This window comes from Scardinius erythrophthalmus (assembly GCF_964197995.2).
Source record: "Scardinius erythrophthalmus genome assembly, contig: HAP1_SCAFFOLD_55, whole genome shotgun sequence".
Taxonomy (NCBI): domain Eukaryota; kingdom Metazoa; phylum Chordata; class Actinopteri; order Cypriniformes; family Leuciscidae; genus Scardinius; species Scardinius erythrophthalmus.
The window spans coordinates 512,214-528,640 of record NW_028296538.1 but is presented as its reverse complement, the minus strand read 5'-3'; the positions used below and the strand labels follow the sequence as shown (position 1 = coordinate 528,640).

Below are 16,427 nucleotides of genomic sequence, written 5' to 3'. Positions count from 1 at the left end.
TACTCATGTACGAGCTCATTTTGTGGTCACACAAAAAAATCCGCGGTGATTGACCACTTGGTGGCGCTTAATACGAAAAGGAGTAAAACGGCTATAACTACGCAACCATTAGTCGGATTGACTTGAAAATTGGGATGTAGTGTCTTTGTCCAGGGTGCCATGCCTTTTTATGAGGACACTGGCATATCTCAAAAAACATGGCTGCCATTAGCCAGCGAAGTTTGAGCACCTATTAGACAAGGTTAACAAAGGCCTATTGAAACTAAACACGGTGGGCATGTTCGACTCATGGCCCTAGAGGTCTGTCAGAATTTTGAAAGAAATCGGCCACTATATGGCCTAACGAGTTTTATGGCTCTGTAATCACGTGGTGTTTCTCACATCCACACAATATGCATATCATTTGATAGATCTCCTCATACTGAACAACTTTGCTTCAAGAACCACTGCTATCAATCAAATCATTTGTTAAATATTTGTGATTATTTCAAAACTCTACTTTTTCAAACTCCTCATAGACCGTTTGTCCGATTTGCTCAAAACTTGACATGCATCATCTAGGGACCCTCACGGCAAAAAGTTGTCAAAAGAATTTCAATCGATGAAACTGTGTAGCAGATACAATTTTTTATATATTTCTGGTATGGCCCATTGTGAGTAACATGTCTATATATTGTGTGCACAAAGTAAAAACTTCACAAAAATGTGTAGATATGGAGTACAACTGATTTTGAAGAAATGCATTAAAGAAAGAAATGCTTAAAGTGTTCCGGCGGGGGCCCGGATTTCCGGCTTGAGGGCAGGTCCGGCCTCCGGCTCAGGCAAAATTTATTTATCAGGCTGCAAATTACAGTCGGAGGCACTTTAATCTGACTTGAATAACACACCGGTCCCCTTCAACCTACCTGTCACCACTGTTGCCACCCGCTGGAGAACTCGACTGTTATATATTTGTCCCGATTTTCCGCGCATTTGTGAAAAAAAAACTCGCCTTTCCCGCACTTCTTACTGTCCCTGAATGCATCTCACACGCAGCCTCGCTCTAACGTGCTTCTCTCGGAAACCAAAACAATGACTACGCTAGAGCTGAAACAACTAATCGATTTAATCGATTAAAATCGATTATTAAAATAGTTGTCAACTAATTTAGTCATCGATTAGTTGCTAAATAACTTTTATTTGCCGTGAGCGGCTCATTTCGTGCATATTTTAAATCTGCGGTGACCAAAGTGTGGCAGTAATGAGCCACCGGAGGTTTTACTCAGCCAGTACAGCAGGAGAAGTAGCGAATAGCCAATAGCTGGCCTTGTTTTATGTCACGTGCTTCCCGCACAGCGTCTCTGCAGCATTCAGCGAGATGGCAGCTCGAGAAAGAAAAAGAAAAAAAGCGGAAGATAAAACTAATCGAACGAAGCAGCATTTGGCAGCATTTTTTTTCCGACACCATCGTATCAATTGATTTTGATTAATATGCGCGAGGGAGAGAGAGAGCAAGACAGCGCTCGGGTGAGTGCGCGCGCGGCCGGGGCTCTCTGTTAAACTGACAGGACTTGTCACAAGCAAATGATACACTTTAACTCTATGATGGTTAAACTCTGCAATTCATTATTTTTACTCAGAACTAATGTTTTGGTAGGAACGAAAGTTTACCATAGATTTACCAAAAAAAAGCTACTTTCAACTTTCTGATTGATTTCACAGCATAAGCTATAAAGCTGTTTCCCAGGTATAAGCTGTGTGTTGTGTTTACAGGAAAAAAATAAATAAAATGCAATTTACTGCAACTGTATTCTTTATTCTTATTCTTCGTGAAAATATGTTCTGCAAGATTCCTTAATAAGCTTTGTTCGGGATGTTAAACTACTGTACTTTAGGAGCCCTAAGGACTGCCATGGTGAAAACATTTGAAATCTCCTTGTGAAATTTGCTAGAGTACGTCAGGGTCAGTGTTTTGATTGCAGAAGAGTTCGACAAAGGATTACTAACACATAATAAAACACAACTCCAAGTATGTTTTTGATGAGGATATGACAATGCAAAATGGTTAAAATCTCTAAAAAGTCTATGTTGAATGATAAAGACCCTTTGTTAATAATTTACTTGGGGAAAAAATGGCTAAAACTAAAATAAGTACATAAACCGATTAATCGTAAAAATAATCGTCCGATTAATCGATTATCAAGATAATCGTTAGTTGCAGCCCTAGACTACGCGGATGCTGTAGCTAGTGTTAATGGCTTTTTTACAACTTTAAACATCTAAAAGAAGCGGCGATGGGCGCAGGGCAGGTGGAAGACAGGCCTGTTGTTGTGGATTATGCAAAAGAAGTTTTGCAAAATGGACGCTAATGATCGACCAGACGAGTCATCGGATAAAGAGGCGAAGAGCAGCAAGTTCTACGACTGATCCACAGTGAGTGTAGAGTTTATATGCTTATTCTGTGGAGTAAAGTCGGGCGAATGGGGTCGCTGCGTTGCCACGCTTATCACCGGCGCTAAAATAAGCACTAAAAGGCTCTGTCGCTCTCATGAATTCATTCGCTGCATCGGATCTGTCCATCCCTGGTACCCTGCACAAGAGCACGGTGTCGGACCATCCCCGCTCCGCTACGTCCCTCCCTTCTGCAGCCGTGCGCGCGGTGAGACAGGTGTGCACAGGATAGACACGCAACGCCTTCATATTGAACAGAGCCCCGCACTGTTCTTTATTCACAAATACCCAAACTTAAGAGTTTCGGGTGGAGTAGACTTTTTCCGCAAACGGCACACACAGTAGCGTGAATGCGCACACGTGCACGTCAGTGCGAGCCGGTGTTGACCCACTGGACACAAGGTGAAAGTGGCAGAAAACAGACTGTGGCTCTAGTTCATTATTTTACAGCTGTAAATTTTCATTTGGGCTCAGTCCCACAGCTACAGCCAAATCTAACCAACAGCCTGATTAACAAAACATGTATGAGACTTAATCCTTTATTTACTAGATAATTTTGAAAAATATTAACTTAAAAATATTAAAAATATTAAGTGTTTGCACAAATTGGGAATAAAATAGGTCCAAATGTAGAGTAAATGTGTAATAAAAAGTGTAATAAAAAATAAATATAGGCCTAGGCTACATTGCCTATATACAGTAGTCTCTATCTAACTTTTTTTTTTTTCTTTTTTTTTCTTTTTTTTAAGTACCGTTAAAGTACCGGATCGATAAGGGGTATCGATAAATACTTAACGATACCCATCCCTAACAGTGACAGTATCATATTACTTAGTTTGGGGTTGAACTGGAGTGACAGTCCTATAGACTGTGAAAAACTTGCTCTTCTACAGTATATGGGCTCTTGGACTTGCTCTTGCTCTTTGTGTAACCCAATTTGGCAAACCTCATCAATAGAGGATGATGTAGCTGCAATTTGTTGCTGTCCAGTACAGCTGCAATATGCTAATGAGACTACATGAGAAGTAGGACATATTATTTATTAGGCTATTGTATCAATATTAACAGTTTAGATGTCGTTCAGACTTGCAGTGTAGAGATGTAGGCCAAGACTATATAAGATTTTATAGAGCTGTGCTTCCAAAACAGTGGACCAAGCCCAAAACATGTAGTTGACAGTTATTTAAAAATTTGGTTTGGCTTATTAAAAGTGGTCAAGAACCAACCTCACCCCCTGCCGCCTCAAGTTGCCACCCCACTCTGGGTAGTGCCACCCCATTAAAAAATTTCTGGCTCCGCCACTGTGCTGGAAACCACTGTATTGTGTGTTTTAGGTTATCTTTGCCAATAAAATGTATTCAAATCTGAATTACATAACATTGTATTGGCTGTCAATCAAGATGGGAGAGTAGACGAGTTACAGCATGTCCACCATATCTTGTGGGGGTTTTGCATTAAGCCATTTGTGGTGCCCTTACCACATTGTGCCTCATATACTGTAAATGTTAGACCCAGTGACAGGCTGGCAAGAAATGGCTTGCATAATACTAAGAGGCCATAATATTTTTGACTCATGGCTGAAGTTAAGTTTCTCCAGCTCTCCCAAGGTTGGCTAAAAAAATGCATCTCAAAATGCATCAGATTGATGCTTTAAAATATGGAATTTTCAAAATTTTCTTCCCGTGCCCCCGGACCCCCCTAAAGGGGTAATATCCTTCTCACCTTTTTCACCGCTGACCCGTTTTCATGCCTGAAACGGGCTTGATAAAAGTCCTGGTTGAGCCACAGAAAGTTCAGGCTCAGGATTTTTTTTTTCACTTTAAGCCCTGGAAATGTGCCAGGTTTCAAGGATTTCTGATGCTCAGATGGCTCACAGTACATTCTATCAAACATTTAAACTGAAGATGAAGCCTTTAATACTACTGTTGTCCACAAGAGGGACAATACATCTTTTTAATCTAATCTTTATCATTATCCAGCATTAGCTGATTAACAAATGTTTAAAACCATAATTTTTTTTCAAAGAATTAGGGTGAACTGGTACTATAGATTGATATTTTATGGTTTCAGGCCTACATTTCGGTTCGGCCTAGATTAACAGCATAGTTGGCATGAAGATCTTAAATGCTTGAACCCCGTTAATTGCTGCTTGCAGCTATATTTTCAATTATCACTGTTTTGATTATTCAGGAGACAAGGACACTTGCAGAGATTGCTAAGGCTGAGCTGGACGGCACGGTGCTGGGGAACAGGCCCATCCGGATTCGTTTTGCCACACATGGGGCTGCACTCACAGTACGAAACCTCTCACCAGTGGTGTCTAATGAGCTTCTTGAACAGGCCTTCTCACAGTTCGGCCCAGTTGAGCGGGCAGTCGTGGTGGTTGATGACCGAGGACGACCCACAGGCAAGGGGATTGTGGAGTTTGCCAATAAGCCTGCTGCCCGAAAAGCATTGGACCGCTGTGCAGATGGAGCACTTTTGCTTACAATGTAATAACTTTTCATTTTCACAGCATGATCTGTGTTTATCAGTGATTGACCTGTCTGTATATCAAATATGTTAAGTCAAGTAAGAGAGTTTTGACTTTTTTTTTTTCTTCATTTTTGTCCTTCAGGTCCCCTCGTCCAGTCATTCTTGAGCCAACAGAACAGTTTGATGATGAAGATGGTCTATCAGAAAAACTGTTGCAAAAATCAGCACAGTATCACAAGTATGTATTTAGATAATTGAGATTAATTGCATTCCATATGCATATAGCTAGTATATCTAAAGAAAAAAAGTTTTAAATTAACCACAAAAATCTGCAATACAGGGAACGGGAGCATCACCCTCGCTTTGCACAGCCAGGCACCTTTGAGTTTGAGTACTCATCTCGCTGGAAGGCTCTGGATGAGATGGAGAAACAGCAGAGGGAACAAGTGGAACGCAACATACAGGAGGCAAAAGAGAAATTGGAGGCTGAAATGGAGGCTGCCAAACATGAGCATCAACTCATGATGATGAGACAAGGTAGTATGCAGTTTTACAACATATTAGTTTTCTAAAAGAGCCACTTATTTTGCCCACCACAATGTTGCGAGGGAAATAATTAAATATTTGGATATACATTTTTTTTTTGCTTGAAAAGGCATAAATTGTAATGAGGACAACATGAGTACACAATGACTGTGATCTCCCACAACCAGTGTGTTGTCTCGTTTCCCTCCTTCAGGAAACAGTACTTATATTCTTAACTTTGTCATTGTAAATATTTGTGGACTAATACCAACAGATCTCATGAGACGTCAGGAGGAACTGCGACGCTTGGAGGAGCTCAGAAATCAGGAGCTGCAGAAACGCAAGCAGGTTGAGATGAGGTGTGCTTTTATTCCTTTTTTTATTATTATTATTCCACATTCCCAATTTTTTTTTCCTTTAAACAATTTTCAAATTAAACTTTTAATATCGAAGTGTCAAAATAGGAATGATTTGAAAGCCTAGAGTCTGAACTTTACAATAGGGCTGCTCGATTATGGAAAAAATCATAATCACCAATATTTTGGTCAGTATTGAAATCACGATTATGTAACACGATTATTTCACATGACTTTGGGATCGTGTTGCATTTATTAAAAAGACACCGTTAAACAATTCTTAAAAAATTTAAATTTGAACATTTATTGTACTTTTTGAACTATTAAAATAAATAATATAACAGATAATACTTCAACAAGTATTTTAATTTTCCCGCAGGTCTACCACTTATAATGCGGGAAATTTCCCCACAAACATTGATTCACTTTAACAAGTAGATTGTATGAATAGCCTAAATTAATCCACACAGATTATAAAATCAAATCTATCATTTTAAAGCTTGCGTCGTAAAGACACAATTTCACAAACCGCGTGAGTGTTCAGCGGTGCCGCGTCTTCTCTCTCTCTGTCTCTCTCTGTCTCTCAAAATGGGTTGGACAAGGCAAGTGTTGAAACTACACTCTTGCGTTTAGGAGTCGGGACATGATGGAATTGTCACTTGCACAATCGGGCCAGTATTGCATCGTAACTAAAGTTGATCATTTTCACTTCTTTAAGTCTTATCAGTTTAAACATTCAAGCTGAGAGAGTTTACGGCTTCGGGAGGGGCAGAAGTGTGCGTACGCGTGTCATTCAGAACACAAGACAAAATAAGAATGTTCTTGCAAAACAGAACATGGCAAAATAATTGTTTTTACTCGATTGTACTATTTTGGTGATCATTGGGAGCCAGAGCCGAAATCGAAATTCAATTGCACAGCCCTACTTTACAATGAATGTTGCCAATTTGATTAACTTCTAAGTAGTGCCAAGTTGCAGATAAATAAATAAAAATCATCATTTGTGAATTACTTTTTTGTTCTATGTATGTAATGCGTCAAAAACATCTTAGAGCTCAGATAGTCATGTGTCATGTCATTTTAAAAGTCGGAGTAGAGGAGTGGGCTTTGACTAAACTTGAGCGAGTTTTTTTACGTGAAGCCTCGCAAGACCCACATGTAAATAATATACGGATAAATGTTATTTAAATATTACATTTGTCACGTTTTCGCTGTAACTTCATGAAACATGCTCCGATCGTGGACAATGGCACATCATTAATTACAGCCGATTCTCACGATTAAAATTAGTCAATTAAAATAAGTCCATGAGTTGATCAACAGAATCCATTGCGTCTATAACAAGATACAAGGAACAATTTTAAAAAATACCCATAAGTGGGGTGTCAAGGGCTAAATAAATGCTGTAACTTTTGATTACTTAATGCTATTACCACAACATTTCATACAGATGCAGCTCACATGTAGGGGAACTTTACTAAAAAAGAATTTTCCTCTTACCTTATTTCCTTTCTGAGCTATTGCATGTCAAATAAGAAAGATATGTAAAATTATAATACAATATACAGTGTATATATATATATATATATATATATATATATATATATATATATATATATATATATATATATATATATATTAATATATATATAGTTATATATAGTTATATATTTATTTATTTATTTATTTATCAGCAGTTTCTCAGCATGAGAATGTCCAAATGTAATGTTTTTTTTCTTCAAAAAATTTGGTTTTCTATCAAACGATGCCTACCTTTTTACTCTCCTTGCTACAGTTTTGGAGCAGTTTTATGAGTCTTTACTCTTGTCAAGTCAAGTCATCTTCATTTATATAGCGCTTTTAACAATGTAGATTGTTTCAAAGCAGCTTTACAGAGATAAGTGTATAATTTAAGGTAACAGAGATTGTTTTGGCTTTATAGCGGTTCTTTAATAAAGTTATTTTCCAGCTAAAGTTAGTTTTGATTGATTCGCTTCAGTTGCAATGATCATTTGTTATTAAATTAGGGGCCGCTAAGACGACACCATTCTCTCTACACAGACTTTAAACGTGAACCTGTGATAAACGCTGATGGCGATCATATGCGCATTAAGAATTGGTTCTATAGTTATGTGCGTTTGAATATATGTGCGCAGGTTTGTAATTCCCTACAAACCAAGCCTAAACAAAGTACTGGTCTTTCCTTATAAATTTTGATACAGAATTTTATTTTGTCACTTTTGGGTAGGTACGCGAAACGAATTTTCCCGACAACGCTTTATCTGGAGTGGTAAAGGGATCCTCCATAGGGAGAGACTAGTTGGCACTTCAGCACTGCGTTGTCATCGGGTCCAGGCGAAGGTCCTTCATCAGATCTGGATACGGCCTGGATCCGGCAGGCTGCGGGAAAACCTCGAGATAAAGACACTAAAATTAGCGTAGATGCCATTCTTCTTATGATGTAACGAGTACATCAGGATTTATGGGAAGTGTTCCCGGTTCCGGCTGACCTAATCTATGCAGTCTAACATTGAATTATTGAAGTCTATAATGTGTTATGTGAATGCTAGGTCAAAGAGATGTGTCTTTAAAGGGATAGTTCGGCCAAAAATGATATTAAACCCATGATTTACTCACCCTCAAGCCGTTCGAGATGCATATGTCAATCATTTTTCAGATGAACACATTTTCAGTTATTTTAGAAAATGTCTTAGATCTTTCAGTGGTTATAATGTCAAGTTATGGGGTCCACTCCTTCAAGTCCCAAAAATGTGCATGCATCCTTCACAAAAGTAATCCATCCGCTCCAACTGGACACACTGCTCAACAAAGAACCGCACGTCGGAAAGGTAAGTTAGCTTACAATGTTAACTGTCCTGTCAGATACAGACAGCGATGTTGCCAATGTCATTATTTTTAATTTTGACATAGAAATGGGCGGGATAATATTGCGAGCGGGCGCGGGCGCTGTGAGCTCTGAGCGAGCAGAAACGAGTAACAGTTAGTGAGTTGTCGTCGAAAAAGATGGATAAAGCAAAAAAGCTGTTGGGGGCTAAAAATAGACAAAGAAAGAGGGGAAATGAGATGGCATGTCAACTGATGCGACAGCAGCTAAATAAGTGGATGGTTAAAGGCTACAGGTAGGATTTTGTTTTGTGTGATGTCCAGGCATGTAGGCTAATGGGTGGGTGGGCCGACGTGCTTTTTGGGCCGATACATCTCATACTTTTTTGTTTTGTTTTTTTGTCTTAACGGCCCATAAAACTCGTACATCGGCGGCCCATACATTTTGTTTTGCTTATTTGGCAGCGCTGGGTTAGTGTGTAATTAGTGTGTAATGCATTGGTCAAAAAAAAGTCAGCGCTAGTTTTTTTTTCTGACACCCCATGAAACACGTAGATCAGCGGCTCATTGGTTCTTTTCTTGATTGACACTGGGCTAGCCCAATCACATCTTTAATGTGAAGTATAGAAATATACTCTTTCAAGTATAGAAATTAGTACAAAACTAATTATGAAAGTTTCCTTTATTTTTCAGTGCATTTGTTTTACAATATATGGCTATTACATGATTATATCATGGGATTAATGTAAATATGCCGCATCCTTCTCACCTTTTTTTACCCCTGGCCTGTTTTCATGCCTGCCAATAATTAGAATTTCTGTTTTTTCATAATTTAGAAGTAGGAAATTACTAGTCATCCAATTTTTTTATATCAGCTATGCATTCCGTTAATTTTGTGAACTGGTAAGTTTCGTTAGGTTTTGAAGAAATATACAGCTGAGTATCGTCAGCATAACAGTGGAAGCTAATTCCATGTTTCCTAATGATATCTACTAAGGGTAGCATGTACAGAGTGAACAGCAGCGGTCCTAGTACTGAGCCTTGTGGTATACCATACTGAACTTGTGATCGATAAGACATCTCTTCATTTACTGCTACAAACTGATAACGGTCAGATAAGTATGATTTAAACCATGCTAGTGCAATTCCACTAATGCCAACATAAAGTTAGTCTACGGCTGAGTCTACGGCTCAGGGCTACGCTGAGCCCTGGCCGTAGACAGATCATATGTTTTACCCTGTCAATGCAGTGGTCTGCGTTGCGCTGATCTTATTCACACTATCGAGTGTAGGTGCAGCATTCTAACATTCATAATGAGCTGTTTGTGAAGAAATTATCCGCTTCCAAATTATGTAATTTTAATCATGAAATTGAAACATTTAAAAACAATTTGCTCTTTATGGTGTGCGAGTGATAGAGCGCGGCAGCAACGAACCATCAACTTGCAGCGTAACAACATTGAATGCTCGGCCGAACAGCTGATCATAGCTGTACAGGGCGCCTTATTATTTTTTCATCTCCATAAATATATCTAGTAGTAAAGCTAATGCAAGGGCTAGAAATCTATTAATCTTTTGCTGATACTTCCTTAGCTGTGTCTGAAACCGAAATGCCAAATAATGTCAAATTTTGTAATGTTTTTTTTTTATTTTTTTTATCTTGTACATCCTCACATAGGAGTCTCGAGTTAATGTACAAAGTTTGGTTTCGATACGTGACAGCGTTCCTGAAATATGAACAACTTCCTGTTTTGGCGACTAACTTTAGATTCGCTTTCTGTTCAATCCACTATGGCGGACAAACGACATGGACTCGTGATGTCATCTTTGCGAGCAACTTACACCGGTACTGACCGAACGTTTTAAAGTTGGAACGGTGTCTCTGTCTCAAAGGGCCTAGGCGCAGGAGCTGGCCAAAATTTTTCTCCCGGGAATAATAATAATAAGAAAACTTAAGAAGAACAATAAGTGTGCAAGCACACTTAATTAATTACTAAATTTTATTAACATAATAACATAATAAATAATTAATAACAAGCACACTTAATTAATTACTAAATAACTAGAATTATTCGATTTACGGTTGTCTTCAGTAATATAAAAATGTGTTCTGTGTAGTACTTTTGCATCATAGTATTACTATATTATAATTTGTTCAAATATAGGATAAAAATCCTTTTTGCAGCCTAAAATAACATGCAGACATAGTGTGCAAATCAACATATGTTTTGTTTTGTACATCAGAAAACAATTTTATGTGTTATCAGTGTATAAAAACACAACAAAAGCTTTGTAAACATTTAATCTGATGAATATTTATTGAAGTGTTTACTTAGTTGTTTAGCATGTCTACAAAACATTGCGTATTCATTTTATATTAATTGTTTAATTTAAACACGAAAGTTCACACAAATACACCATTTTGAAGGTTAGAAAGCCAAACATGTTATAGAAATAAATAAATCTAAAAAGGGCCTATTGATAATTACTTATGGACTTTTTGAGCTACAAATGATAATTTCACACACATTTTAAATGGACCCATTGAAAGGAACCCTTCATCTAAATGTAAATGTTAAACATGTGTCCACTTTTACCACATATCTTATGATCACTTATAGTGGGCTCTACAAACAGTGGCACACATGGTAAATATAAATATGAGCAAAACTGTGAAAATGTGTTTTTGCAATTCACAAAAATCTTTTTTTTTTTAAATTGATTTATTTATAATAAAAAATCATCTTCTATAATAGATATTTTAATATCTATTAAAATAGATAAAAAATATTAAATTGTATTATTAAATTATATTAAAATAATTCTTCACTTTTTAACACTTTAAGTACAGCCTTTTACATTCTTAAACATTCATTAAAATTCCATACAACCATAAGATCGCTGCATTTACTCTACAAAGATTATTATTTTTTTTTTTAAACACTCAGAACAAGAATGCTCCTCTTGTTTTAGCAAATGGTAATATATTCAAAATTGACTATTATAATCGTAATGAATGCAAAATGTTAGATTTTGCTGTATTTGGCAGATCGGTTGTTTGGATGGCTTGCTAATGTTTTAGATTTCTCTAATTCATAAAATAAGTAAGTTTGACCAGAGTTCGTGTGGGGAGAAGAATTTATTTAAGGTTTGGAGTGTAGCAGTTCTTCAGCAGCGATGTTAGCATGTCGTCCTTCAATAATCTTAACCCAAAGTTCTGTCTGTGTGACAACTTTATACATGAAGATAATAGGGAAACTATTTCATACAATAGAAAACAGTTAGGACGTCCCACAGGAGATGAATCTACACTGCAATCTACTCTGAGCAATGCTGTTTCTTTGTCATTCACACCCATCAGTTTCCATGGGCCATATGTCTGTATGGGCCATTTGGTTTACACCTTTACAGACACAGAGTTGATTGCATCTGAGGCACAGTCACAATGTAAATGCATCTGACTGAAAATACACAATCTTTCGAAATTAAAACAAAAATATGTTGAAGAATATATCAATTCTACAAGGTTGGAACCTGCATTGTCCCCCAATGATTAGTCATCTACATCTGTTAAATTCAAATCCTCAATATAATTAATGAAAGGACTCCATATGTTATCAAATACATTGTTTAGCCTTTAAAATGCAAGTTAGCCTTTCTAATGAAAGGCTTGACAACATCTGTCTTATCCATTGAGTAGTACTTAGTTTGTGAATCTTCGTCTACAACAGAGCGACACATTTTTTTGGCATAAATCAAGCTGAGGTCTATAAATGCTCACTCATTTCTACTGTAACTTTGTTTCACTGGGTATCCCAACAGAAAAAAAGCTTAGGGTCCAATAAAATTTGTTTTGAAATAATCTTCTCTATTATAACTCTTACCTCTTCCCAGAATGACAAACAAAGTTCCTCTATCTTCCATACATTTTGTACATATATCTGGTATGTTTTTATTATATCTATTTAATTCCACCAGTGCTGCATATGTCCGCATTAACCATTTATACTGTATACGTTTTAGTCGTGTATTTATAGACATAGTGTGAACCTTAGTACAAGCTGCTTTCCAATCCTCATCCACAACTTCAAATGGCAAGTTTTCCTTCCATGCAATCAACTTATATTGTGAATTTTTTAGATGAAAAAGATGTGAGCAACCCGTAAAATTCTGATATAATACCCTTTCTCAAACTATCCTTTATCATAATTTTTCCAAAGAAGAATGTGGGGGTCTAGTAAGGGCATTATCTTGATTTGCTTGATTACCTTTAACAAAGCTTCTAAGCTGGAGGTATTTAAAAAAAATGTTTCCTATTGAGGCTGAACTTAAACCTCAACCTCAAAAGATATCATCTGTCAAATAAAGATCTTGGATCGTTTTTTGCTGTGTCTGAGTATATGTATGAGGGAAGACGTAGGGCTAGGTTGTGAGATTCCATTTAAGTTAATATGGAGACTCACTTTTTGAAAAGTAAAACATAATAGACCTCAGCTGTGTACTCGGCAGTAGTACCTCTATCACCCTCCCTCTATCTCCTGGGACAGCAGCCCCCTGTCCGATGTGTCAGTCTGCAACAAGAAGGGGAGAGAAAAATCAGGAGAATGTCAGAGCGCCTCACCACATAGAGCAGCTTTTACCTGAGTGAAAGCCTGCTGGCTCTGCTCCGTCCACTGGACCGGATCTAGTGCTTCCTTTTTAGTGAGATCAGTCAGCGGGCTGGCGAGGTCTGAAAAATTTGGCACAAACCTTCAATAATATCCTGCCAGCCCCAGGAACTGTCTCACCTCTTTTTTGGTCTTGGGTCTCGGGGAAGTTGTAACTTCAGCGGTCTTATCAATTTGGGGGCAATCAACCTGCCCGTGACCTAAGTGGAAACCCAGATACCTGACCTCCACACGCCCAACCACACACTTCTTTGGGTTTGCCGTCACCCCGGCCAGTCTCAGCGCTCTCAGGACAGTGCGCACATGCTCCATATAACGCTGCCAGTCATTACTCCATCCATCCATCCATCTTCTACCGCTTATCCGGGGCCGGGTCGCGGGGGCAGCAGTCTAAGCAGGGATGCCCAGACTTTCCTCTCCCTAGACACTTCCTCCAGCTCTTCCGGGGGGACACCGAGGCGTTCCCAGGCCAGCCGGGAGACATAGTCTCTCCAGCGTGTCCTAGGTCTTCCCCGGGGTCTCCTCCCGGTGGGACATGCCCGGAACACCTTCCCGGGAAGGCGTCCAGGAGGCATCCGGAAAAGATGCCCGAGCCACCTCAACTGACCCCTCTCGATGTGGAGGAGCAGCGGCTCTACTCTGAGCTCCTCCCGAGTGACCGAGCTTCTCACCCTATCTCTAAGGGATCGCCCAGCCACCCTGCGGAGAAAACTCATTTCGGCCGCTTGTATCCGGGATCTTGTCCTTTCGGTCATGACCCACAGCTCATGATCATAGGTGAGAGTAGGAACGTAGATTGACTGGTAAATCGAGAGCTTCGCCTTGCGGCTCAGCTCCTTCTTCACCACGACAGACCGGTACAGGAACCGCATTACTGCAGAAGCTGCACCGATCCGCCTGTCAATCTCCCGTTCCATCCTTCCCTCACTCGTGAACAAGACCCCAAGATACTTAAACTCCTCCACTTGAGGCAGGAGCTCTCCACCAACCTGAAGCGGGCAAACCACCCTTTTCCGACTGAGAAAAGTCATTACTATAAATATAAAATGCAGCATGCGACCGGAGAATTTGGTCCATGAGGTGCTGAAACATGACCAGAGCACCGAACAACCCGAAAGGAAGCGTAACTAATTGGTGTAATCCAAACAGCGTTGTAAAGGCTGTTGATAGAGGCGATAAGGGGATCTGCCTGTACCCTTTAGTTAAATCCAGTGTAGAATAAAAACGAGCGGTGCCCAGCCGATTAAGCGGTTCGTCAACACGCGGCATTGGATACATGTCCAACTTCGACACAGCATTAACTTTGCGGTAATCCACACAGAAATTAAGAGCCGCCGGTTTTAGGTACTAAAACTATCGGGCTTGCTCAAACACTGTTGGATTCTTCTATTACCCCCATCTCAAGCATCGTCTCTAATTCAGTCTGAACCACTTTTTTGTATTCAGGTAACCTGTATGGCCAGCTGCGCACCACCACGCCTGGCTCGGCCTCAATATGGTGCTGAATGAGATTTGTTTGAACACGTCGGCAAATTCTGCTTGCAACCTGGCTACATAAGTGATCTGGGACAACGAAAGATGATCTCCTCCCGGAGCCAGAGTGAGAGATTGATTTCTGGTATTCACTTCTGGCCCGAGATCATCTTCTGCACTAATTACCATCATCAGCCTCATAGGGGTGTGAACCTACACTGGTCTCACGGTTCGGTTCGATTACGATTATCATGTCATCGATTCAGTTCAATTCGATATCACAATGCATCGCGAAGCACCGCATCCTCAATTTTAAATTTCTCTTCAAAAGTGATGTGTGCGCACGTGTGTGTGTGCTTGGGAAGTCGCAGTGACAGAAACAGTGACATTCCAGTTAAAGTTTCAAGGGAGTAAAGCTTGTTTATGCCATTAAGAAAAGGAAAATCTGTCAAATAAATTTTGTTTTACAAAAATGTTCATTTAAAAGCAGCGCTCATTAATCAGTGTAGGCTATTATGTTACCATTAAAGATCCGCGCATCAACCGTCGCCGAGTCCGCTGTTGAAGGTGACGATCATCCATTTATAATCACGCGTAACAACACAGAATAATTGTAATTTGACCATAGGGTGCGGATACTTAAATCAGAGAATATTATTGGGGCGGGTGGACTGTTTATTTTTGGCTGCGGATTCGGCGTTGGAGCTCATCTGCGCATCTCTCTGACTCTGCCAGGCGTTAACAGCTTGGGGTGAAAACGGCTAACGTGGTTTATGAAGTTATTGGTATTAGCCTACCTCCTGCATATTCTATTTGTGTGTGACATGAGCGCACATACAGCGCGTGTCTTCTGCAGGTCGTGCTTACCAGGTTGTTCCTAAAAGCCGAAACGTGCCCAGATGTCGGCTTTTAAAGTAGTTGGAGCATTTTTTATATTCTCGCACTCGCGTCTCGCCTCCCTCTGCCATTGTATGCTTCCGCCACAATGCACGTACGCGACAAATGACGTCAGAAAAGTCCGTACATTATAATCGTTATGGTCTATTACTGAACCGATACCGAATCGTCCTCGTCTGCATCGCGATGCATCGTAGAAACGATTAATTTTGACACCCCTACAGCCTCACTATATATATATATATATAAATAAATTTGATGTGTCCCGTTCCTATCCATTCGAACTACATCTTAATTGAGATCCCCAACTCGCTGTGTGACCTCAAAGGGTCCTTGCCACTTTGTGAGTAATTTGGAACTCGATGTAGGGAGCAATACAAGGACTTTATCTTCCAGTGTAAATTCTCTGTTTGGTTCCTCTGTTGTATAGCCGGCTCTGTTTGTCCTGAGCCTGTAACAAATTCTCCATCGAGAGCCACCCCCATGTGTGGAGTTTTGTTCTCAGGTCCAGGACATACTGAATTTAATTTCGACTTATGAATTATGGTTTTTACGTGCGATTAAACCACTCCACCAGGCCGTCTGTTTGTGGGTGATGGATGCTGGTGCGAATCGACTTAATGTCCAGTAATTCATACAGTTTGCGTAACGTACGGGACATAAACGCCTTGCCTTGATCATTGAGGATCTTTTTCGGGATCCCCACTTGGGAGATTAAGTGAAACAGTGCGTCCACGACACTCTTGGCGGAGATGTTGCA

The 16,427-nt window shown here is 39.5% G+C and overlaps 1 protein-coding gene across 2 annotated transcripts in view; it reads left to right on the top strand.

The window, feature by feature from the left end:
• Nucleotides 1–16,427, top strand: part of pspc1 (paraspeckle component 1) — a 172,379-nt gene that overhangs the window by 1,157 nt on the left and 154,795 nt on the right. For both annotated transcript variants that reach the window (XM_081394622.1, XM_081394621.1), the window contains 4 exons: nt 4,621–4,922; nt 5,048–5,143; nt 5,246–5,442; nt 5,705–5,789. In XM_081394622.1, coding sequence (XP_081250748.1) covers nt 4,621–4,922; nt 5,048–5,143; nt 5,246–5,442; nt 5,705–5,789 — 680 coding nt within the window. The remainder of the gene's footprint in view (nt 1–4,620; nt 4,923–5,047; nt 5,144–5,245; nt 5,443–5,704; nt 5,790–16,427) is intronic.